Here is a 27747-nt window from a genome sequence, read left to right as displayed (position 1 = left end):
CACAAGAAGTGAAAAGTGAAGTGGATGATCTACTAAATAGTGTGACGATTGACCGCTCGCACGAAGTTCAAAGGGGCCAAAATTCATACACATGCTTTGATCCTCTATGCACCATGACGTTGGTCACAGTAGTGCCATGTGCAATGCTCCCATTTGTGCAAAATACAAATGCAGTCAACTATTACCAACCTACACCAGCCTCGCCTTACACAAATCAGTAACAGACATTTTTATGGATCCAGTTCGCCAGAACAAACCACCAGATCAGTGGCCCAATATTGCGGCCATGGGGATACAAGTGCACTCAACATAGCCTCTTCACCCAGCAACATTGTACTACAACAGTGCGACAGCCAACAGGTTTCAGCAGTGTTTTATGGCCCTACCATGATGGTTGCATGGCCAGTGTGCGCAGAAAACTCTCGTTGTTGGCATTTTGAGCTCCAGGCCACCCCCCCCCCCCCCTTACCCACCCTCACACACAAGGGGCCTCGATTCTGACCATAGAACCTTCTGCAGTATCATCTGCATCTGCTGTGCCAGGCTTCCATGTTGTACAATGTCAGTGCTATTCCTGCAATTCTTGGTCCAGTTTATGGGACTTCATTATGTGCCTCTCACCTGCTCGCTTCCGTGGTACACATGCCGAAGCCACCTTCGTCTCTACCAGCTGGCCGCCCACACAAGCTACCTTCACTACAAGAAGACAATCCAGTTTTATGGTTTGCACTGGTGGAGCACCTCTTTGAGCTGCATCAAGTGACTGATGACAACTCCAAGTTCCTATGTTTGGTCACACATATTCATGACCACTTGGATTTAATTTGTGATCTCCTACTTTCGCCTACACCTCCACTGAAGTACAAGTTCACCAAGAAAACTATATTGGACTGACTTACTGATCACCACAGGAATTGATAATCAAGAGTCTGTACAAGGAGCACATGTGGGGACCTCATTCTGTCACAACTTTGGCACCGGCTCAGGTTACTCGTGAGTGAACACATGATTCCAGAGGTCACCCTGTGGGCAGTATGGTCTGCAAAGTTACCTACTGATTTACAGATACACCTACTGCTGAACTCTTTTGAGTCTATCAGTTCTTGCCTATGCATCGCAGATCAGCTGTACGTGCTCCTGCGCCAGAAGCACCCAGCTCATCCACCTTCACTGTGTGACACTACAACTCCTGTTTACCAGCCGTTTGGAGGCAGGGGCAGGGCCCACTCCACTTCCATGCCTTCTACACTGCCAGGCAGTACTCGTTTGCTCTCTCCTCTTTCTGAGCACTCAAGAATCACCCACATTCCATACGTCCCAGAACAGATCAACGAGGTCAAGCCTCCTCCGCTATCACAGTCACCGCCACAGCCACATCCGGCTCATCTGTAATGTTGCTACCACAAGAATTTTGGGGCTGAGGCCAAGAAGTGCAGGTTACCTTGCCAACACCGAAACGCCGGCAGCAGGAAATAAGTGATGTCAAGTCCTGCGGGGAACTTCACAGGCATCCCCGAACATTGCACTCCGTTCACTTGCCCCTCGGCCGAGCAGTCATTTACACGTGACAGACATTTCATCACAGTTTGTCTACCTAATAGACACTGGTGCTGACGTGTCTATCATACCCCGATTGTTGGCTCCTACTGACTTTTCACTGATGAAGTCTCTCCTACGAGCTGTCAACGCATCAACATACAAAACTGTCGGTTCTGTGGAGTGATGGTGCACCTATCCCCTTCTCTGCATTTCCCGTGGACCTTCTACATCACCGACATTGACAAACCAATTCTTGGTATGGACTTTTTGCCCCATTACAAGCTCTCCCCGAATGTGGTCCAGTGATCAGTGTTACACCAATCTCTAACACTCAGATACCATGATCCGGCACCCATTCTCCTCATTCCATTTCTGCTGCAACATGGGATTTAGTTCACGTGTACTCTGCCCTCGCAGGCAAGATTGTCACCTGAGTCTCTAACATACTTTCAGAATACAATTCAGCGGTGCACCTCTGCCAGGAGAATGACGAGCTGAAAAAACGCATTGCTCACACTTACAATGAGCTCACTGTGGCCCACACAACACTGTTGAAACTGCAATCTGCAGTTCCTACTCCAGATCAAACTTCATTGCCAAACACCAGTTTAGACACTCATCAGGCTAGTTCAAAAACATTCATTGCGTGTGACAATATACGTTCAGTGACCTGTGCACTGCCCAAGTACCCACTAAGCACAGTGCCTTGTGTTTCAAACAGTATCTCTAATGACAGTCGCTCGTGCAGCATGACCATGCTCACTATGCAGGCAGCTGCCCCACTTGTTGATAAACATGCCCCCCTCTCCTGTGCGCCAGCCAAACAACATGGCAGCCGTCACTCTCCCTTGTGTGACACCAGCGCGTCTCTCGCCCACGCCGGTTGCCCAATGCAAAGTTAACAACAGACAGTCACTGCATACCCCACTCTGCTCTGTGCTGCACTCACAGCTGACCTCTACAAACAAGCACACACAGTGCTTGCATAATAGGCATGTGAGTTTTGTGCTGCCTTTTCCCACTTGTGGTAACAACTACGTCTCATCACACCCCACTCATCCCAAAACTCCAAATCAGAACATTACTCAGCATCGTGTGCAGCTCTCAGTCTCTTCCATCACTGATGGAACAACACACAAGAGAATTACCACTGCAGGCCCTCTTATTAGACACAAGGTTAGATACCTCTACAACATTAAGTAGTGTGTGGCGCAGCAGCAAATTAACGTACTTCTGGAGGCAGGTACCCTACAGCCATCAGACAGTAATTGATCTTCACTAATTCACCTCATCACGATGGTTCTTTTTGAATGTGCAGTGATTACAGACGTTTAAATGCTCGCACTGTCATGGACAATTACCGCTTTTCCAAACATAAACAATTTCACTCATATCTTATCGGGCGTCACAATCTTCAGTGTGATTGACTGGAAACGTGCTTATCACCAGATTCCCATAGCACTGGAAGACATTCCAAAGACTGCAATCATCATGTTGCTCGGTTTGTTCCAGTACAACTTCATGCCATTTGGTTTAAAGAATGTGGCACAAATGTGGCAATGATTCATTGACTCAAACTTACGATGATTCGAGTTCTGCTTTGCATACCTGGATGACATACTCATTTTCAGCAAATTGACTGAAGAGCACAAATATCATTTATCCCAAGTCCTTCAGACTTTGGCATCCAAGGTACTATAAATTACTACCGCCGTCATCTACCTCCTGCTACCGCTGTGCAGGTCCCGCTGACAGACTCAGTTTCCAGCAAACGAACTTCATTTATTAAACCAGCCCGTTGGACTGAACCCATGCTAGAGGCTTTCAGGGCTCTTAAAACAACTTTAGGTCATACAGTCATACTCGCCCACCCTGATCTGTCTGCCAATTTGTTCATCACTACAGACGCCAGCGACATTGTGGTCACGGCAGTATTACAACAGAGCAAAGGCGATACAGTTTCACCACTTCATTTCTTCTCCAAAAAACTGTCTACAGCACAGAAGAGATATTCTGCTTTTGATAGAGAGCTTCTGGGTGTGTGTGAGGCCGTCAAACATTTCTGCACTGATATTGAGGGCCATCCTTTCTTCATTCTTACTGATCACAAACTGCTGGCAGACGCCTTCTGCAACTTGCCAGTGGATCCTCCCCCTCGATGCTTCTGCCACTTTGACCTGGTCACTCAAATTACTGCAGATGTATGCTACATCAAAGCCATGGAGAACATCCCTGATGATTTCCTCTTGCGGATAAATGCTCTTGCAAGTATCGTTGATTTATCCGAGCTTGCCACTCTGTAGGCTTCGGACAAGAACACTTAGGGTCTGCTCACGGAACCACAGACTTTGCTCATGTTTATCAAGACCAAGATCCCTGGCATTTTGGATGAAGTGTGCTGCGACTCTTCTATTGGCATTCTGCAGACTTAGCTCCCGCCCACACTGCACTGACAGGTTTTCGATGCCTTACATAATCTCGCCCACCCCAGCGTCTGAGCCACCACTCACCTCTTCACCAAGCGTTGTGTGTGGAAAGATTTTAAATGGGGCTGTCAAACATGGGCGCACAGCTGCATTTTCTGTCAATGAAACAAAATAGGATGTCACACCTCTCCACCAATCAGCAAGTTTGACATCCCCAAGGGACGTTTCCGTCATGTACATATTGACCTTATTGGTCCCCTGTCTCCATCAGAGGGCCACAGGTATATCCTGTCCACAATAAACCAAATGTCTCATTGGGTGGAAGCCACCCCCTTAACCAACATCACAGCAGAAATTGTGGCCAAAGGATTAATTTCCTCTTGGATCACTTGGTTCAGCTGCCCATCCACCATCACAATTGACCGAGGTTGACAGTTCGAATCTGAACTTTTTACGATTCACTGTAATCTTTGTGCTATTAAAGAGACCCATATGACAATCTACCACCCACAAAGCAACGGGTTGGTGGAACGATGGCACCACACTCTTGAAACTGCAATCAGGTGCCTTGACAGTCTCTGGTCCAAGGCACTTCCTTGGGTGCTGCTAGCCTACGTTCTACATTTAAACGAGATTTACGTGGGATGGTTTCCAAATTTGTTTTCGGCGAAAACCTGGGGAACTAATTCTCCCCCAAGTTCCCATGGATTCCCCCCCATTCCCAGACTTTATCGGAAGGATGCGTGCACACTTTAGAAACACCCGGCTACAGCCACCTGTCAGCCATTCCCCACCTGACACTTACGTGCTGACCGCACTCAGCACTTGCTCATGCATCATGCTCAGAAAATCCTTACAATTCCCTTACCTCAGCCCCTTTGGAGTACTCTGGAGGGGTGAGATGACATTCGTATCATGATAAAAGATTGCCTACGAACAGTTTCTCTACACAGGCTCAAGCCTTCCTTTTTGAGACCCTGAAAACCCTTTGCCATTCCAGTTGGACTGCCTGAGCACATGCTCTTTTGAAGAACACGCTAATGAGCCCATTCAACCTACAGTTGAGTTTTGTCCACCCAACTCACCACTACAGATCGAAAGTTCCTCAGGCATGCCATCATCATCCCGATTCACAGGTTTTGAAGCCATTTCAGGTACTAGTGACGCGGATGCCCCATCCTTCGTTTTGCACTGCAATGTACCACCTGACCCCATCAATAATGTGTCAATTATGGTGTTAGATAATCTTGTGCTTGTACTGCTCACTGACAGCATAGACCCGACCCTCACTGAGGAACTCAATGTCAAGACAGTGCACAGCTTGTCCCTCCCACAAGAGTGCAACCTGTCTTACATTTGAGTTTTCATTCCTTCGGACGGCTCAGTAAGCATTTGGGGAAGTCATGCTACACCCCGCCTCCTCTCCCATACCGCTACTCCCAAGTTAGCTGATGCATCATTCCCTCCCTCTGGTTTTTGGATTACGAGTTGGACCAGCAGCCTCCCACCACAGGATGGAGATGGAGCTTCTGGTGGTGCACGTGTCACCTCGCATCACTCATGCCGATGCTGACACGCACACCCACACGACCCCCTCAGGACTCATAGGCCTACTCGGTACTGCCAGGTGAGGAGGGCCTTTGTACTTCATGCAATGTTCATGTGTATCAGTCTTTATGGTAAAATATATGTGTATATAGAAAACTTGGAAACTGTTTGTTTTGTATATTATGACCTGTATCCAGAATCCCATAACTGTACTTTTGTGACATGTGTAATGAGCCTCGGCTGTGGTTGTTGTCTATGCTGAAAGTTTGGATTCCCTTTACATTGTAACTTGGAAGAATTGATGCAATTAATGTCTGTGACTTGTGGGAAGGAGACAGATGCTGCTGTGGCATGCAGTTAACAAGAGAAGCTAACATTGTTTATGCCTGACTTTGTCATGAATGTACTGAATCTATTATAATAGCATTTTATAATGTTAGTCAGACATGTTGAGAGAAGTTTTCCTTATGATTACTGTAATAGTGTCTAAGCTGATTTATTCCCTTTGTTTCTCTAATAATATTCCAAAGAGAACAATATAATCAAGGTTTTCCTTTTATGCTTATTCTTTTGTGTGTGTGTGTGTGTGTGTGTGTGTGTGTGTGTGTGTGTGTGTGTGTATTGCTTGAGTTTCAGTTTAATCTGTTACAATTATGCTGTTCTTGCTGGCCTGTTTTAACTACAGTATATTTTTCTCAAGGACATTGTGGCATATTCAGCACAGGTATTACTTATCAGTTTGTTAATAACTAAAGTGTTAATCCTTTCTTCAGATAAGAATTTTTGTCTGTTTTGTTAGATGCCAGCCTTTTTTTTTTAACATTTAAATAACTGGAAGACATTTTGGCTAAAGCTGCCTTGATGAGAGGTTATTTTCTGAACTGTTTTGTTAAGTGATTCATATATATGAAGGCTTAAGCCTTTGGAGTAATTTTGGCTTGTTACTAAATTTGTAGTGTTTCCTCCAGTAAGTCCATATAAGTTGGCTATGGCATTTGAAGTGGGGTAATGTTAAATTTAATAAAACTTTCAGTAAATGTTTTATGTAAAGTGTATGACTGAAGCTCAATCAATTGCTCCAACCTTTTAATCCCGATAGTCCTTCTCTGCAACAATTAGAATACACAGCATAAAAGTGTTTGTCTAAAAATCCATGCATGAAACTGGAACCCACAATTAATGCTATTTAAAGACCATGCAGCCAATACTTGACCTATATAACTTTATTGGCAGATTAGTATAAGTACAAACTATCATTCCTGCCTTTTATGTAACAGCTCGTGGTCTTACGGTAGTGTGGGGTCAGGGATTTTCTCTGCCTCGTGATGACTGGGTGTTGTGTGTGTCTTTCATCATCATTGACTCGCAAGTCGCCGAAGTGGCATAAACTAAAAAGGACTTGCAATACAGTGGCCGAACTTCCCCGCATGGAGCCTCCAGGCCAACAATGCCCTATAATCATTTCATTTCATGTTACGTATTGTTTGTTATTGCTGTAAAACATGGGTTAACATATTTATGCATGGGAGGAAATCTACAGACAATATGCATTACCTTTTTTCAGCAGATATTGCATCTAATGGGAGGGTGTACCAAAATTAAATTGATTGTTGTGGCAATATAAGGTCCAAGGGCCACAATGTTTGGTATGGAAGAGCACCAAATTCCTTATAGTTTATGAACAATGATTAGGTTGAGAAAGAAAAGAAGACTTATCTAAAATTAGCATAAGTTTTATCTTTGAAGTGGGACAAACTGGGCAGATCAACTGAATATTATAGCAATGCAGATTGTCATGAACAATATGGCAGAATACTAAGTTAATGATGTCTGTAAAGCTTTGAGCAGCTAATCAAATAACACGACAGTATTTCAAAAGTAAGTTCTTCAAATGAATTATAAACAAACAGCATATTTTTGTGTTTTGATAAAAGCTGTGCATTTCATAAAGAAAACAACTTAAAATCATAGAAAGCAATATATTTGGAACTTAATGAAATGTTAGCTACAAAATCTGATTTACATTTATGAAGAAAATTAACATTCTGTGTTTTGCATTATTGGATCCAACATAATATGTTGTTTTGTACAGAAAAACATTATTATGTGTTAATTTAGTAATTTGCTCCATGTAAAAGTGCCATAGTAGAAACTTATGTAATTGATCTTTTAATTACAAGCTTATGAAATGTATTGTGCTTAGATATCATATGTTTCTACTTCAACAAAATATGTTTACTTGATTAAAAACAAGCTTAATGAGGATACCAGGCAATATGACTGAAACTTATGAAAATGTTATCCACAAAAGCCAATTTGAAATTACAGGTTGACAATTATTGAACTATATGAACAAACATAAATTAGTTGCAAAATATGGTGCACACACACTTTATTCAACATGTAAATCTCACTACATATATTTGGATTTAGGTTACGTTATGATCGATGTGCCTATCATCATTGCTGATGATGTGAAGTAGACAAATAGTTAAATTCTGCATGGCTCACTGAAGTGTCAGAACTTTGATGCTGTCAATCACCTCATGAATGGCTGTTTTCAGTTCAGCAATGGTTCTGGGCATATTGCAGTCCACTGCACCTTTAATATAGTTCCATAAAAAGGAGCCACATGTGTTTAGATCCAGAGAAGATGGTGGCCAATCAAGGTCCATTCCAGTGGCCTCCAGGTACCCCAAAGCCAGTATGCAGTCCCCAAAGTGCTCATCCAGGATATCAACACTCTTCTGCTTTGGTGGAGTCGAGATCAGTCTTGCATGAAACACATCTTGTTGAAATAAGGGTCACTTTGGATAATGGGGATTAAATCATCTTCCGAAAGCTTCTTGTTCCATTTGGTAGTAACCATGCCATCAAGGAATATGGGACTGATTATTCAGTGACTGGACATTGCACAGCAAACAGTCTCCCGTAGGGGGTGAAGAGACTTCTTGATCATGAAATGTGGTTCTCAGTCCCCCAAATGTGCCAATTGTCAATTCATTGACAAACCCATCCAAATGAAAGGAGACCTCATTGCTAAACCAAACTATATTAACTCCCATCTTGCCCTGTGTCCTAATAGTGCAGTACAAATGTTGTAACGAGACATCCTCATCCAGCATTACTTTTCCTTGACAGTAGTTGTCGATACCAGGAATATTTTTCAAATTTTGGACAGGTCAATATTATCTCAGTTGATTTTGTGAAAACTTTCATATAATTTTATACACAGTATGTTATATTTCAATCTATAATTTATGAAAAGGAATTATTTTATAAAATATTTTAGTTTGATGTTATAAGTTATATATACTAGTTCCGAATGTACAGTTAAAATTATTTTTTTAGAAACATTTGAAATTACAAATTATTTGCACACTTAACATTTCTATTATTAATTACACAACCCTGTCATGGTTACTATGTTTATTTCTGGATTCTTTTATGAAACAGTAATCTAAATTAATAATGTAATGGAAACTAATAGGAATTCATTTGTTAAGAAAAATTGTAAACACTTTGATATATTGTTATTTTCACAGAGGATGAGAGTCATAAACACTGGTGTGATCAAATGTATTTTTGTATAACAGGTGCAAACAATGTAATTTCAGCTTTGTTAATGTGAAAAATCAAACTACTGTATAATATAGCAAAATGTGAGAACATCTGTGGAAAATATATTTACGCAAAGAGAATTCTGGAACAACAACCTTGCAATTTATTTAGCTGAAACCAACCATGAGCACCTGATGTTAGATTTTCAGCTTCAAGAATCAGATGCCTAGACAGGAAAAACTGGAACCATCTCAACATGATAAGCTAAGCAAACTTGAAAGTTCATTGTGATTTTTGCTCCTATCAAACCTCCATAAAAGACTTTTCTCATAATTACTTGCATTGAGCATTGTGTAATGTGAACAATAGATGGAAGAAGGAAGGAGAGGGGAAATTAAAAGTGCCAACAGCAAATTTTATTCTTGTTGCAAAGAAAAATGTATATTTCATTGTTCTTAATCTATTATTCCTGCTTTTCACATAAAAAAAATAAAATTTAGTTTAAATTCAAAAATAACCTTCACACATTTCCTTAGACTTCTAACAATATCATCCTCCAAGAAAAAGAATCTGCTTCAACCTACTAAACACACAGCTAACTTCTGTACAATTCACAATTAAGAATTTTGATATTTTACTTCCATGCACTGAAAACGCAGGAGTGAATTTCAAACTAGTTTCTTCTTTTGTGCACTTGCAATCCCTCTGAAGCACATGCAAATATGATAATTTGTTAATATTTTTGTATTCAAATGTATCAAAATGTTCTGGCTAAAAGGGTCAGTGTGATCCATCTATTTGAACTCCCAAACTTCCTGTTCAAGTGGAGTATCATCGAGTGAAACAGCAGAAAACTTCCAGCTCAGGCAAATTCATATGTTGACTATAACCATGACAATACAGACCTTGTATGCAGAGCACATAATGTGTTTACACACTGCTGGGAATCTGACATGCAGGCTTACTGCTCTCAGTCTTAAGCATGCAGTTTGTCAGTAAGCTGTAACCTTTTGTAGTAACTGTGAGATATGCACAGTGTATTTTCACAACAACTGAATTTTGACATGCAATGCAGATCAAAAATTAATCCTATTGTAAATTTGTCACTCTTGGCTAAGTTTACTCTGACCTTTGCTTCTTTCTTTGAACAATTGATAATGCACTGAATCAACACTTAGTTTATGATGAGACAGGAGTTTGTGCTTGATCTACATCAATACATTTGGAAAACATGATTCACTTGTATTTGCGTACCATCATGATATAAATTTCAACAAGAGACTTCACACTGTTTATGGAAATATCATGTGTCTAATGTACTGTTTCTCATTATGTTCATTTCAAAGAAATGAATGCAGTTTTCTTGTACAAGTATCACCAATCACAATTTAGGAGCAATCTTATGTGTCATTTGCAGTGATTTTTCATATTTCCTCTACTCACTTGTGTCTGAATCTCAGTTAGCGATGACTTAAACTTACTTATGTAAAGATTTCTCTTTCTCTTTTACTTTTCATACGTTCATTATGAGTCCATATTGATGGATCATTTACTTAATTTTGGAATTTTGAAACAGTTTTACGTCGGAAAGTTCAGTTGCTTTTTGAAGTAGCCACCAAAAGATTCGCTTAACAGATTTCATAAAACTGCAAATAAATTATATTGAGATAAAAGAACAGAATTTATAAAATTAGTTATTAATGATTAATGACATTTATAAAATGTAATATGTCATAGTCTTTGCTTCTGGGTATAATATATTAAATCTGGAACAATAGTACCTGTGAACTGGATCCAAAATTCAAATTCATGATGCTCCAGAGTATTCCTTAATATCTCTGCAGCTGCAAACCAGAGAGAATGGTTGCAACATGGAATCTGCATAGCTACAGTGCGAGGACAAGCAGAATTTTCCTGTGGTTGCTCTATTTGACAGCTACAGTGCGAAGCAACAGCCACTTCTCCAATAAATTCCTGCGGTGTAGCTAAAGTTGGTGTAATATCCAGCTAAAAAAGTAAATTATGATAGTTAAAATAATATAGGTAATTTACAAATAGAACATACAACTTCGTGTGAAGATAATAACCAAGCTAATGGAAAAAAAGTGCTAGTATCCAGCATCCTCATGTCTGTCACATATTAGAGGCAGATGATATTTTATATGAATTATCATAAATACAGCCAGGATTATGAAACAAGTTAAAAATAATTTTGCAATGACATAAAATGCTGTCACAGTCCAGAGTTGTAACCAGGCTGCCATCGCCTCCAGCAGCAGCAGATGATGACCTACATATGCAACAGCACTTCACTGTTGAGCCACTTTTATCTGCTGTGGACACACTAGTCTATGTTTACTTATGGGTGTTAGTAGAGGGTTTTAGCAATAAGTTGTATACCTACATCATCTGCACCTCCAGCAGAGAACCACTTGCCCATACCTTCCCTAAGAACAACCAATTAAACTTGGTGTAAGAAGAACTGTTGGAGGATGAAATGGTGGACCAACAGAGCACAGAAATGAAAAAGCTGCAGCAGCAGTGCCAGTCAGCACAAGACTACAAGTAAGTGCCAACTTTATGATTTTTGGTCCTTCTTGGTTGTGTTTTATTCCTGTCCTTTCTTTTCCATTTTGGTATATTGTGTACTTGTGGTGTTAGTAGTAAGCAAAATGTCTGCTGATAGAAGAGCAACAACTCAGGAGATGATTCAGGATTTGCTGGATGTGGTGCCTTAGACTCAAACGGGTAACAAAGCTTTACATAGGGAAACCAACTGTTTAAAGAGTGAAAGAAGGGATCAGTCAACTTCTATCATATTTCCACATTCCTTCGAAGACAGCCACCGAGTGAGATCACAGATATTTTCTGTGTCCGCCAAAAGAACTTATTTAAGAGGAAATAGTGTAAAATTTAATTTTTTTTTGTTTTGTATACTTGCTGTAGTGTCTGTTCTTGTCACACAACTGAATCTTAGTGTCTCAGCTGAACTTGTTCTTGAAAAAACTTGTTCTTTATCTGCAGTCCCGATAATTGCGACACAAACCGAAATTCACAAAACATTCTATTCAAGTTTTCTTTATAGTGCAAAATTTGTTTAAGAAAGACAGCTACTAGTTTAATCAGTTTCTATTCTCTCAATAAAAGTGTAATTAAACGTTTTTAAATCATATTTAACCAACACATTTCGTATTTTTTACTAGATAGATAGACACGAGCTAGTCCTAAATTTTCTGAAATATAAACATTTAAAAACCTGACCAAACACATCAGATAGTAAATTCTCTAAAGGCAAAGTAATTACAAATTCAGTCTTCTGCCATTGTATCTCTAAATCAATACAAAAACAACAACAACCACACATAAGACCTTTGTGTCGTGTTTTGTTTACACGCAGTCTAACTCACCTCCCTGACAAATTTAAAACATTCTTTAAACATAATTATTCCTCCGAAACTGACCACGAGTGAGAAATGTGGGAGCTGTTACAGGGTAGGGAGCAGAGGGATTTGTTGCCAATCTTGTAGGAAATATTTTCACTAGAGGGGAGGGGGGGGGGGGGGGGAGGGGTCATGCAGTGGGGAGAATGTTGCGAGAACAGAAGAGGCTCTCTCCTGGAACTGCAGAGTATGCAGTAGGAACATTCTGATTGAGGAACAGGAAAGGAGAATGTGTGCCCTTCAGGCACAGTTGGAGGAAGCAATGAAGGAACTGATAAGGATCAAGGGAGATAGGGGGAGGGGGTGGTGAGGAAATGGCAGATGGTAGAAGGATAGGAAGAAGCAGGATGCGATCTGACAGTTTTATCGTCAACACCAAAAAAAGATATCTACCACTGCTAGAGTTAAGTGGAGAAGAGCCTCAGGTAGAATGTGGAGCAGGAAATGTGCAGCACACTTCAACCAAGGCCAAGAAGCCTAGGAATGTACAAAGTGTTAGGAAGAAGAAAATGCTGCTGCTAGGTAGTAGCCATGGATGAAGTGTAGGCCCTCAGTTACAGGAAAGTTTAGTGGCAGCGTACCAGGCCACCAGTATCTTCAAGCCAAATGCAAGGCTAAGTCATGTGATAGAGGACCTAGGGTCTTTATGTTAGGACTTTACAAATGAGGACCATGTAGTAATAGTGGGTGGGGTGGAAAACAGTTTGGACAGGGATGGGTCATATTACATAGGTGGTGACCTGGACAGGATAGCTTCCTTGATTCATGGCACCAACGTACACTTTGTTGAGCTGTTCTGGTGTCATGATTGACCACACCTTGATGGAGTTGTGAGGTGAATCAGTGTGGGATTAGTGATGGCTCTGAGGACAGCTAACTTTGCTCATGTTTCTCTGGTGCCCGTCGGGACTATCAACAGATGGGGTTTCACTAGGCATGGCCTACACCTAAACAGGACTGGGAAGCGAAGATTGGTACAGCTGATTCATGAAAGTATAGGGGGTTGATCTCAGGCCACACATGGTCAAATACCTGTTGTCACAGGTAGGAAAAGTAGATCTTTTTTTAGGATAAATCCAGACAATAGGTTCCCCTGCCTAAAGAGTTTCTCCAGCATATAAAAAATACTGAAACAATCGTGCACAAGATAGATTTTAACACTTCAAATATCACACATACCAGGTGTCACAAAGAAAAACAAACCACTGGAAAGAGTAACATGGAGCATTTCACAGACTTAACAATCCTCCATCAAAACATGCAATCATTAAAAAATAAAATACAATGATTAGAATTTGAGCTCCAATCTTTGAACTGCACAGTAGTATGTATTACTGACCACTGGTGTAGAGACACAGAAATCCAACATGTAGTATTATCATTGTATGAAAAGACAAACTCTTACTGCAAAACTACTTCAAGGGGTGGAGGATCATGCATTTATATCAGTAAAGGAACACAGTTCAAATCAAGACATGACCTCAGTACACTAAGTGAAGACGAACACTTTGTTACACCAGCTACTGAATTAAGAGGACTTGATATCACCAAGAAACTAATCATTTTGTGTTTGTATAGATCTTCCAGTGGTAGTGTGGACACTTTTTTCAATAAATTAACAGAAGTTCTAGATAAAAACTCAAGTACAAAGGACAACATAATTCTGTGTGGGGACATTAAAATCAACACTAATATCATAAATGAATCCATCAGCACCTTCATAAACATCCTTCAAAGTTTTGGCATGTCCCTATTGGTCAGTAGTGCAACAAGGGTTACTACAATGACTCCATCAGTAATTGACCATGTGGCCACAAATACGGACAGGGAAAAATTTGATGCAGCTGTAAATTATCTTGGACTATCAGACCATCTCTGTCAAATAACAACAGTAAAATCAGGCATCGTATCATTCCCAATATTACAAGCCTACAAACAACATCCATCATAAATAAAAATAAAAGATTTTTCAAAAGAATTAGAAAAACAAAGCTGTGATTGAAGTGTATAAGAAAACCAATGTGGAGATGAAATTCTTCACATTGTTTAAATTGGACTTTGAAAAGTCATTTCCAAAGATATGCACGTCTGTATCAACATCTCACAAAAGCAGATGGATAACAGCAGGTATTAAGTCCTCTCAGACACTTAAACACATCAGTTTCATGAAAAAGATTCAAAATGATCCAAAATTCTTAAATTTCTATCACAGATACAAAAAGATCTATAGGAAAGCACTGATTGATGCAAAAATGTCATTTAATGACAAAACAACTTATAATGCAGAGAATAAAAGCAAAGCAGTCTGGGATGTTAGAAAAAAGGAAACAGGGAAAGGCAAACAATCGCAGAATGACATACTGCTAAGTGACGGGAATAAGGTCATAAATGATCCACAACACTTAGAAAACTATGTAAATGAGCATCTTTTAAGTATTTCAGAGGAGTTACAGCAAAAATTCCCCAAAACAAATATAACACCTGTAAATAATGTTGCACAAATGATGCTACTTCCAATCACAGAGAATGAAGTCAATAAAACTGCTCAAAAACTAAAAAATAAAAAGTCAGTAGGCTTTGATGAAGTACCATTGTGTGTACTGAAACAATGCATAGGGATTATGCAAGGCCCCTTAAGAAATATAATAAATGAATCCTTCACATCAGGGACATTTCCACAGCAGTTAAAACAGGCAAGAGATGTACCTTATCTTAAGAAAGGTAATGCAGAAGACAGAAAATTACCTGCCCATTTCCCTGCTGTCAGCATTCTCAAAAATAATAGAAGCAATTATGAAAGACAGATTAATTGAATTACCTGAATAAATACAATCTTCTTAGCGAATCACAATTTGATTTCCAAAGTGGCAAAAATAGCCATAGTAGAATTCGCAAAGGTTTTCCTTGACGCTCTTGATAAAGATGAGTGTGTCACAGGCATATTTTTGGATCTTCCTAAGGTGTTTGATACAGTTGACCACAAGATTCTATCAAAGAAATTAGAAGCATTAGGAATAATAGGTGTAACTAATGACTGGTTTCGATCATACCTTGCAGATAGGGTGCAAAGAGTAGAGATAACACATACTTCAAATAGATCTAAACATTTAGTAAAACACTTATCAGAACCAAAATATGTTAATATAGGGGTTCTGCAAGGTAACCTATTAGGACCAATACTATTCCTGATATACATCAATGACTTTCCCACTAGTGTTACTCGTGGTGAAAAAATTCTCTTTGCTGATGACAGCAATGTTATAGCCACTGAGAAAACAAGAGAACTTCTTGCCAAGAAGCAAATGAAACTCTCAAAGAAGGTTATGATGGTCAATAAGCAATAAAGTGACATTGAACATAAAGAAAACTAATGCCATGAATTTCAGGATGAAGAGGAAAAATGACAATGTTACATTAAATGTAGACGGCACTTCTATAGACTGTGTAACAAATGCAGAATTCCTAAGAATGAATATTGACTCTCAGCTGATGTGGTGTGAGCACAGATAGGTACTTGCACTTAGATTCCTATCATCAGTGTGTAACATGCAGTGTCTTTTAGTTACATATTATTCATACATACACTCAATTCTTAGCTATGGCATTCTTTTTTGGGGAACAAATGCACAAAATATGAACACAGTTTTCAAACTCCAGAAAACAGCCATAAGAATAATATCCAAAAATACTAGTCGAGCTCATTGTAAAGATCTGTTCGAAACACTGGGGATTTAACTGCTCCATGTGAATTCATTTACCAGTCAGTTATACACATCAAAAATAACATTTTTAACTACTGCACAAACAGCTCTGTCCATGACCGTGCAACAAGAGATAGTCTCAACTTACATTTACCAAGAAAACGTAAACATAAAACTCAAAACAGCATATTCTACCAAGGAATAAAACTGTACAATAAATTACCAAAAGAGATTAAAGAAATTGCAAAAATAAACTTATTTAAAAAGGCAGCTAAAAAGTACGTTTATGCAATACATTTTACATGTTACACACTGAAGGATTACTTAGCTAATACAAAGTAGGAGTTCGATAAAAAATGTTGTACAAATAAATAATAATAATAATTTCTAGAAATACTTACCCCCAAGCTATGCATAGCACAATACTAACACCTTTTCCTCTTTCTGAGCTCAGCATCTCACTCATTATGGAGGAATGGTGACTCAGTTTTCCACAATAGCAAATGGGAAGTTGTGGTATATAAAATGGCCCAGAGATCACCAGTGTGTGTGTGTGTGTGTGTGTGTGTGTGTGTGTGTGTGTGTGTGTGTGCAGTGACTGAAGTGTTTTGAAACAATGTGTGTATAGTGTGGGCAGTGACTGATAGTGTGATATGACTGAGTGGTGTGGCATTACATTATTTAATAACTTATTTGTAAAAAAAGTATTGTTACCAGGAGTAAATCTAATGATTATGTCTAGCTAGAAGTCTGTACATATATGTGTACACAAATTAGCTTATTTTAAATTGGTCTAGTCTTGCAAATACTTTGACATGTCCTATATCCTTGTAAAAAGTGATCAATGGATGAATAAAGCTACTGCTACTAATACTACTACTACTACTATCCATGATGATGTGAATAAAGCCATTTTGCAGGAAGCAAAATTGTGAGTGCTTGATGCATTTTTGCAGGGTCTACTGGCTGTATAGTCTGTATGTAAACTGAAGAGTGAGCAGCACTTTTGGTGGGGGAAGTGGCCTTTCCCAGAAGAACACTGCGACTGGCCTACAGGGGCACCCAAAATCTGTTGCCCGTTACCTATCTAGCGGTGTAGATCGGAGTGTGGTGATATATGTCATTTCTGTTCGTGGGATCTTATTTGCCAGTGTCAGTCAGTTAAATTTGTATACCTACTGATATGCTTCGATATCCGGAGGTGATGGATAATTGTCTAGCATTGCAAGAAAATGTGTATAATACGAAGAAGAGGAGGTATTTGCAGAGTAACGAGCTTTAAGCCATCTCTAATGTTATTACAGTGTGTATTAAAGAGGTGACCCAAAAAGAACTATAACTATAATAATATTACCAGTACCAAACCAAGGGCGCAATTTATGCTAATGTCAGCCTCACGCGATAGGATGCATAAGGAAGCCACCTGAAAATAAGCCACATGGTTTACTGGAATCACCACGAAGGAAAACTAATAATTTTGGGAGAAAACACATCATTATAGACAGTTTCAAAATCATGTAAAACCTCTGATTCTTATGGAGCACTAAATCTCTATTTCAGTCAATATTCACCTGATTCTAAGACAAATTGCTTAAAACATGTGTCCAATAGCTATTCCAAACACTGCTGAAATTTTCTTCGAAACATGTACACTTCTAAACAAAAAGCTTGACCTATGAGGAGCATTCACATATTAAATATTATTTTTTGGCAAGAACATTACCCTCTTCAAAATATTTCTCATTACATACTCTACACTTATGCCAGTGCTTTTTCCAATTCCTGAAACACTTTATGAACTGTTTCTCTGGGATAGTTTATAGGTCTCTTTAACTGTGCATTTTTAATCTCATCCATGCTTGTAAAACTGCTGTCCTTTAAGGCCTGCTTTGAAATGTTTGTAAGACTTGTATGCCCTTGGTTTACTCATAACAGGTTCACCAAAAGCAATATTTGACATTTTTAAAAATTTCATACACTTCATTCCATTCTTATAAGAAAATTTAAAGCAGATTCCCTAATCTATTTTTATACAAAAGAAATACTCGTTGATGCTATCACAACACATGTAACCTTTTTGACAGCTGACAACAATACGCGTAACATTGTACATGTACTTTTGAGACATGTTTACGAAGACAGTGATAAAGAAGTAGTGCAAATCGGACTAATACAACACACAAAATTATAAATTTCTGCTTACTTTTTAAACACTCTTCGTGTTGCAAGAATTGTTAAGTTTCAATGCAGTTGGGTTGGGGCTAGGTTGTTTGAGGGAGGAGACCAGACAGCAAGGTCATCAGTCTCATCGGATTAGGGAAGGACGAGGAAGGAAGTCGGCCGTGCCTTTTCACAGGAACCATCCTGGCATTTACCTGGAGCGATTTAGGGAAATCACGAAAAACCTAAATCAGGATGGCAGGATGCGGGATTGAACTGTTATCCTCCTGAATGTGAGTCCTGTGTGCTAGCCACTGCGCCACCTTGCTCAGTTTCAATGAAGTCTTTCAAAGAAAACTTCTACCTTTTAGTAGAAACACAAAGTAGGAACAAGCCTTAAATTCTACATATTGATTGCATTATATGGGATTCATTTTACGAATAGCAATAGAGGAACATACATTTACATGAACAGCCATTCGGTCCTATATCTGTAGTAGCATTTTGACTTCCGTTCTTATGTTAATATTATTTACTCTATAATTTTGTGTTTCAAAAGAAGCTATCGTTTTTTGGATTCCTTATGGTCTTAATGCGTTTGTCTAAAAATAAATGCAACTGCAACGTTATCTGTACATGGCATCACCACAGATTTAAAGTGCATGCTGTGGCAGGGCCGGTACTACGTTGTGAAACAGCCTGTAGAAGCGCCTTGTGACGTAGCTGGGTTGACAGAGTGGGTACCCGCTCGCTCACTCTTGAGTTTACTGAAAGACTATAATGTCCTGAAAAACATACATAAAATTAGTAAATACCTTAGATGAAGCATTAGCAATTACGGCAGCTTTGGCTGAAATTGACTCATTGACGAGGCTGAGAGAGAAGCAAGTAATTTGTAATATGGTGGCCACATGCTATATATGTGGTTCTCTGTGCTACATTCAGCAGTATTGTAGGTAGCCACAGTGTCAGAGGTGCAAATGTGTGTGGCACACCATTTGAAAATGCCTGCAGGCACATGGGAAGTGGATCAGGATAGCCCTCACAGCCCTATCATATGGGGGCTGTGTGACCACTGGACAATGCCCCCAGTAAGTGTGACTGTGGGACACACCTGTGTGAAATCAGTGGTACAAATTTATCTAACCATCTATGTAAAAGGTAGATTATGTAAGTATAGTTGGATACAGGATCACAGGTATACATGCGAGCGAGGTGGCGCAGTGGTTAGCACACTGGACTCGCATTCGGGAGGACGACGGTTCAATCCCGTCTCCGGCCATCCTGATTTAGGTTTTCCGTGATTTCCCTAAATCGTTTCAGGCAAATGCCGGGATGGTCCCTTTGAAAGGGCACGGCCGATTTCCTTCCCAATCCTTCCCTAACCCGAGCTTGCGCTCCGTCTCTAATGACCTCGTTGTCGACGGGACGTTAAACACTAACCACCACCACCACAGGTATACATGGTGAGTCAGAGTATATTTGGAGCCATAAATTTGAACCCACCATCTTTTGGCATTGTTGAATTTCTGAGTGGGGAGGAAGAACTTCCAGATGTGTGTGCAATTTCTCCCTAGTGTGGACATAAGCTATGACATCATTCTTGGGCTAGATTTCCTGGTTAATTATAACACCAAGTCAACCAACAGCAGCAAGTATTGGAACTGGATTAGGCATTGTTTTGTATTACTTTTATTGCTGCAAAAATGGAACTGTCGTGAGGAACACTTGAGACGTCATGTAAGCCAATTAAACTACATACACAGACTCTTAGACTTATTTGACTCATGAGAGATAATCATGAAGGTGCCAAAAGGATTGAACTGGCAGACACCCGAAGAAAGTGTAATAAGAAAGGGGAAGCTTTTGAGGATCTCAAAACAGCACTAGAACTTGCCACCACTCTTTCCCACCTCTTGCTGGATGCTTGCATCTCTATAACAACAGACGCAAGTGATTTTGCGATAGGTGTGGCTCTTCAGCATATTGGTGACCTGTCTGTAGCTCAATGTAAATGGTCAGCTTCCGCCAGAGAACTTCTTGCAGTGTACAAGGCTATTAAATATTTCTGTGCAGACATCAAAGGAAGGAACATAACAATTTTTATGGATCATCATCTCCTCATGGCTGCTACTGGCAATGCTGCCGTTGAACCTTCCCCACCCAGATATCAGCAGGTAGATATCATCTGTCAGTACAGGATGAACATCCAATATATCTGTGACTCAGGAATGTGGAAGCTGATTATTTATTTATTTATTTGCACGTCTAGTTCTGTAGGACCAAATTGATGAGCAAATCTCCAAAGTCATTGAATGTGTCAGTACATGAAATTGCGTCATAAAAGTGATAACAGACAAAATAAAATGTTTATGAGCCCAAAAAATAAAGCCATAAGTTTAAGTAAACACAATCAACAATATAACATAAGAATCAGCTTAATTTTTCAAGGAACTTCCCGACAGAATAGAAGGAATGACCCATGAAAAAACACTTCAGTTTCAATTGGAAAATGTGTGGTTTACTGCTAATAATTTTGAATTCTTGTGGACGTTATTGAAAATGGATGCACCAGTATACTGCACACCTTTCTCCACAAGAGTTAAATAAGTGTGATCCAAATGCAGATTCGATTTCTCCTGAGTGCAAGCTGCTGATTCTTGGAAATAAGCTGATATTGTTAACAAGAAATAACAGTAAAGAATATACATATGGTGAGAGCAGTGGTAAAATACCCAGACTAGTGAACAGGGATTGACATGAGGTTTGTGAACTTACACCACTTTAATGGCCTGATGTGCCAAAAACATGTGTTTAGAATGGTAAGAGTACCCAAAAATATAATACCATACAAAGAAGTGAATGAAAATAAACAAAGCAGGCTAATTTTCATGTCAAATGATCACTTACTTGATATACTGTTCGAATAGTAAAAATGGCAGAATTAAGTCTTTTAACAAGATCCTGAATGTGGGCTTTCCATGACAGTTTACTATCTATCTGAACACCTAGAAATTTGAACTGTTCTGTTTCACTAATCATATCCCCAGTCTGTGAAATTAAAACATCATATTTTGTTGAATTGTGTGTTAGAAACTATAAAAACTGAATCTTACTGTGATTTAGCATTAATTTATTTTGTACAAGCCATGAACTTAGGTCATGAACTGCACTACTTGAAACAGAGCCAATGTTGCACACAACATGATTTACTACCAAGCTAGTGTCATCAGCAAACAGAAATTAGTATTACCTGCAATACTAGAGGGTATATAATTCGTGGGGATTGGCATGTTACGTACAGTAATATTGAACCCAACATTAAGTATTCGCTCATTTATAATGAATTTACTTTATTTTTATCATGTCGGTACAAACACATCCTCTCGAATACACAGTCCTGAACACACTGAGATCAACAGTTTTCAAAGAAGTTCATTCTCAAAGATGAGGCGGTTGACTCTTGCAGTCGATAACCACCACAGAGCCCCTGCCAGTAGTGCAGAGCACGGTAAGGATGATGAGAGGTGTGTGTGCACCAGGCCGGCTAAAGGCACAGCTGCGTGTGACCGATCGTGTCGTAGCAGGCGCTAGTGCGAGGCACGATCGGACCGTTCCTCGATGTCTCGGTAGGCACGACCAGCGGAGGTAAGGAGGCACAGAAGGCATCCACAGGTTGACTATGCCATGCTGCAGCTACCACAGCAGAAGGCGGTGGCATACCGGTGGGGAGAAACATCGTCGTGCTGAGGCTGTGGGGCGCAGTGGGGTTTTGATTCGATCAAAGGCCCGGAGTGTGTTGAAGATGTGATGCAATGTATTGCCAAAGTACTTGCCAGCAAGTGCCACGGTAAGTGCAACATGTCCGGTAACAGTTTGTTATTGGCCATATGACATAAAGTAGCAAGAACACTGTGGCTTAACAAGTTGTGTAAGAGATGCCAGACGAGCAACACTCGCGGTAATGAGGGAGTTATAGGGGCGCTCGATGTTGCAGCAGGGGAAAAAACAGCAAGCTGCACACGACTGACCTTGGCGGCGAATGACTTCAGTGTAGATGGAAGCATCACCTCAGAGTCCGTAAACAGTGAGTGTGTTACAGCGGTAGATGGCAGGATGTTCCAAGCAGAGTTGACAGTGTCAGTGTTTTGATGAGAGAAACAGCTGTGATCGAAGGTTGGCGAGCGTGGCCATCAGCCCTGTGCACGAGGCATGGCGACGGCGAGAGGTGGTGGAAGGCAGATGTGGTCAGCGAAACAGTGGTCGGAGCAGGAAGGCGATGAGACATAATGTGAACGTGAAGAAGTCGAATCGGCGGATGAACTACTGGCCCGTGGCGGAGAGGCGACACAGTTCAATGGAACTGGAGCTGCGTGTGTGCTGTCGCTGTTGGCGCCGCGTTTGAGTCGTAAGGCAGCAAGTTGCTCAAGAAAAACTGCTGCACGGTCGTGTGATGGAGCAGAAAGATGCTCACTCATCAAAGCACAAACAGCAGATGTGTTGGCTGTACATTGCAGAGGTAGTGAAGAGGGTGTTTAGCAAGTGGCACTGGAATGGGGCTGGTTATACCATGGTGCAGAAACGAAGTGCCTGGAACTACTGAGGAAAGGTGGCAGTGGCGTAAATAAGTTGCTTGTATCACATCAGTAATGTAGAATTTCCATTTGAGGTGGCGTGATGATGACAGTTGTGGCATCTGGGACATAGATCCATGTAGCGTGATTGTCAGGGTATTAGTTGTAGCTGGTAGTAACGGCAAAGGATTGTCAGCAGTTGGAGGTGGAGCAATGACAGGAGCATCTCGTTGCATGTCGTGCTCGGTTGATGTCAGTTGCAGCATGTGTAACTGATCTTGTACCAACAAGTTTTATGTCGCAATTTGCTCACATAGCTATTGCAGTTGTTCAGGCAAAAATGTATGTCGTGAATCAGCCTGCTGTGTTTCACTGAGTAAGATGGTGTTCAAACCAGAATATGTCTCTATCAAAGGGTAACCTGGCGTACAAGACAAGGTCAGTGGCACAGTATTGACGTAACAGTTTGAGTAGAAGAGATCGTGTGAGTGATTGCGAATGTGAAACTCAGTACTTGGTGGCGGTGGAGTGAGAACACGTTCACTGCTGAATGAAGCATTGATACGGCTGAAATTGTCTTCTGTGGTGGGTGAACAAGTTGCGGGTGTGATCGAGTAGTGAATGGCTGGGCGGTAAGTGTGCGGAGTGTCGGCGATTTGTTGACGAGATGCGGGTGCAGTAGCCGTGGCGGAATCCTATGCCGCGCACCTGTTTGTTTTGACTGGGTAGAGGTCAGTGAGCCAGCAGGAGGCAGCCGTGACGTTGCTGTCAGTAGTGGTTGAGCAGAGTCGGTGCATCTCAGGTGCTGTGTAGAGGGAGGCATGGCACGTCCAGTGTTGCACTGAGAAACAGCCGGCATTTTGGCCCCTTTGAACTTCATACAAGTGAGTGATCGTCACACTATTTAGTAGATCATCCTCTTCACTTTTCACTTGTTGTTATGCATAATCTGGTGGAACAAAACCTGGGTCCATTGTTTGAGGTAACTGCACAACACTGATTTGTTGTGGAGCTGCTAAAGTAGAGGTTATCCTTGACAAAGATCATAGATCATTGTCCCTTAGCTGCAAAATAACCATCGATGGAGGATCGTGTTGGCCTGGTCATAAGAGCTGCGCCTCCAAATCTTCGTAAAGAATGTTCGGTGATGTAGCCATGGCATTGGACATGAATCCTGTTGATTGAATATGGTCGGCACAGAAGTCGCAGAAGACGTAGGATCCCAATATGGGATTCTGGATATGGATCGTAATATATGTTATAAATATTTCCCAAGTTTTCTATATACACAAATATTTTAGCGTAAAGACTGATACACATGAACACTGCCTGAAGTACAAAGGTAGACTGAATTAAACATGGTGGCTCATCAGAGCAGTTATTGCTCTAAAGATTGTTATTTGTGTAGTCGATGTGACCTATCAATGCCACAAGTCCATACTGTCACGTGTTACATTTTCACCAGGGGAAAAAGTACTCCCTGGAGAAAATCTTGACCCTGTCCCATCTACTGTCATCAACATATCATTTTGAATGATAATGGTACCATCATCTGTTTCATTGTTAATTGACAAATGTAGCTGGTTATTGTCACTTTGACCAACAGTTTCAGTTTCGATTTCATTTGTTTGGCATGTTCTTGTCAGCAACATCTTGGTCCCAACTATCGAGCAATGGACTGGCAAACTTGTGCGAATCTTGTGCACTGATTCTTTGATAATTTTACAAAATGACAAAATACATGAATACTTTTGAAAGTGATATATTCTCTTGGCAGTAGTGAGGACACCACTATGAGACTTACTCAGTATTAATGTATTTTGTCATTTTGTAAAATTATCAAAAAAACATGGCAAACAAATGAAATTGAAACTAATGTATTTCAACATACATTGGATGCATACATTTCTGTCCCTGAAATTAATTTTCTGTCAAAATGTCTATGTACTGTATGAGAATGCTTCATTTTGGGAATTGGATTAGGAAATATACTACAACTGGTATTGACAGAGATGCTACTATGCTCAGTTGAGCACAGAATGGATTGTGAATTTAACTACCTTTTTGTTGGCTTTTTTGCTCCTTCAGGAATGAATTCTCCATCTGATTATGTGTAATCTTTTGCACATCATGTTATTTCCATCCTTGTTGCAATAATGCAGTATCCCATTCATGTAATAGAAAGACAAAAATTAGTATAATAGAAAGTTTAGAAAATTATATAACTATTTTAAATTATTACAAATGTGCTAACTCTCTGCCAATGGCAATATCCTAGAATAGGTTGCCAGATATAGTGGTTGGGGAGAAAGATAATGTGAACTGTTCACAGCTGAAGTAATTTTCGTTTACCTGAACCAGAAACTGTACACCCAGAAATGCTCATAGGTATGGCTGTGTGCATGTTGAGAATGTTATGGCAGTTCTTTAGCATTTACTGGTATTCAGTTTTAATTCCTTTGAGTTTCAGTGTACCACTTAACATTTACCTTGTCTTCCCAATGATGTACAACAATGCCGAGATGGCTGTGGTGGCTATTCTCCAAAGAGGTCATTTAAAAATCCAAGTCCTTATCACATCAGGAGGTTGAGATTAGTACATAGCTAGTAGGAAAATGAAAACTAGCAACTTCTGCGTATTATAACTTTTAATTAACACCATTCAAGGAGAGTGCCGTTACATATGGGACAGACATCAAAAACAGAGAAAAATTGAATGATATACATATAATAATTGCTATTTTAGCATTCAGTTTTCTGTTAGCTTACTCAGATAATCATACGTTCTTATGATATCTTTGCCACACATAGATGGCATGAATAAGAATCATTACACACATTTTTATTTATTTATTTATTTATTTTTTCTATCCATCCCTAGACAATATAGATTGTATAGGTGTTGTCAACAAATACATATATACAGACACATGGATATACAAAATTACAATTGCATTTCCTAAATATAAACTACAATTATTTGTTTTACTGTGTTTCATACATCATGTGCCACTCTGGTATTGAACATACCAAAGAAAGCCCCTAGTTACAGTACTTAATCAGTCACATAATTGACAAAATTTTATCTACTTTCCAGGTAATCTTTGACAGAAGAAAAACACTTTACTAACAAATAACTTTTTAGGCTATGTCTGAAGGCACGTATTTCACTTCTGTCTTTTATATTATGTGGAAGTTTGTTGAATAGTTTAAGTCCATTGTATAGTACACCATTCTGCGTTTTTGTTTTGTGTTTTCTGCTCAGATGTAGGTGGTGACTTGATCTGGTTTCATATTCGCATAGGGAACTGTTGGTTGGGTACTGATTATGTTTTTCTTTATGCGAATCACTGTTTGAAAAATGTAATCACAGGGAATAGTCAAGATTCCCATAGATTTAAACAACTCAGTGCAGTGCATTCCCTTGTTACTATTTGTCATAGTTCGGATGGCTCTTCCTTGTAGTTTGAAGATTGTTTGCATATTGTTAGTATTTGTTCCCCGAAATATTATTCCATAACAAATGATTGAGTGTACATGTGCAAAGTAAGTTGCTCTGGTGGATGTGTTACTACATACTGATTTTATTATTCTAATGGCGTGGCATCCTGATGCTATTTGCTTTCCAAGGGCATTAATAGTTCAGTCCATTTTAGTTTAGCATCAATATGCATCCCCAGAAATTTTGTTTTTGAGACACATTCTATGTTTTTATCTTTCACTTTTATAGAGCTACCATTGGCTTTTTTATTGGTGTGGAAGCTGACACTATTTATTTTGTTTACATTTGAAGTAAGTTGTTTTTTATCCATCCAGTTGCACACTTGCTTAAGTGTTTCTTCAGCTTTATTGTTTAGTATGTTTTGTGAGGCATCAGTGAGGAGGAGGTTACTGTCTACGGCAAACAGTACCATTTCACTAAATTTAATATTCTTTGGTATATCATTGATATATACCAGAAAGAGTATCACACTAAGCACATTTCCTTGAGGGACTCCAATGTTAATATACTCTGGATTGGAGAGGTATTTTATGGTGTGATTGTTGTTAGTTTGAGAGATTTTTGCCCATTGCACCCTGTTTTTCAGGTATAAGTGAAACCATTTGTTTGCTACTCCTCTTATGCCGAGTGGATTCAGTTTGTTTAGCAGGATTGTGTGGTCAACTGTATCAAAAGCTTTGGTGAAGTCTAGGAAGATGCCTGTTACCTGGTTCCCTTTATCTAGTTCTTCAAGAACAATGTTTGTAAATTGAGCTATAGCTGTCTGTGTTAGGCATGAAACCAAACTGCTCTTTGCACAGTAGATTTTAATTTGTTAGATATCCCATTTGTCTGTTTTTAATTATGGTTTCTATTACTTTTGAAAAGATATAGATCTGTAGTTTTCTATATTTTCTGGGTCGCCTTTCTTAAGTATGAGCAAAACCTTTGCATATTTTAGAGCCTCTGGGAAGTTACCTGTGATGAATGATTCATTTATGATGTATGCTAAAGGCTCTTTGAGACTTTCTATACTGTCCTTAAGCAGGCACATAGGCACTTCATCTATACCTGTTGCAGTTTTATTTTTGAGGTTCCAAACAGTGCTGGTTATTTCTTCTGTGGTGGTAGGTTGCAGCATCATTGTGTTTGGAGCATAATTTAGCGATAGTACATGCTGTTTTCTGTCAAATTTTTGTTTTAGTTAGGTGGCTATATTGCTGAGATATTGATTGGCAAAGTTTTCTACTTTTTTAGGGTCTTGTATTATAATACCACTGTACCATAAGAGAATGTTTTTCTGTTTAGCTTTTTTCC

General features: G+C 39.7%; 1 protein-coding gene across 1 annotated transcript in view; it reads right to left on the bottom strand.

Annotated features, from left to right (window-relative positions):
- The window catches only part of LOC126267924 (uncharacterized), a 161412-nt gene that overhangs the window by 90399 nt on the left and 43266 nt on the right, over positions 1-27747 (bottom strand). Inside the window, exon 3 of the mRNA XM_049973233.1 lies at positions 10856-11081. Coding sequence (XP_049829190.1) covers positions 10856-11081 — 226 coding nt within the window. The remainder of the gene's footprint in view (positions 1-10855; positions 11082-27747) is intronic.

The sequence above is a fragment of the Schistocerca gregaria genome, chromosome 4 (assembly GCF_023897955.1).
Source record: "Schistocerca gregaria isolate iqSchGreg1 chromosome 4, iqSchGreg1.2, whole genome shotgun sequence".
Taxonomy (NCBI): domain Eukaryota; kingdom Metazoa; phylum Arthropoda; class Insecta; order Orthoptera; family Acrididae; genus Schistocerca; species Schistocerca gregaria.
This window is presented reverse-complemented; position numbering and strand designations above follow the sequence as displayed.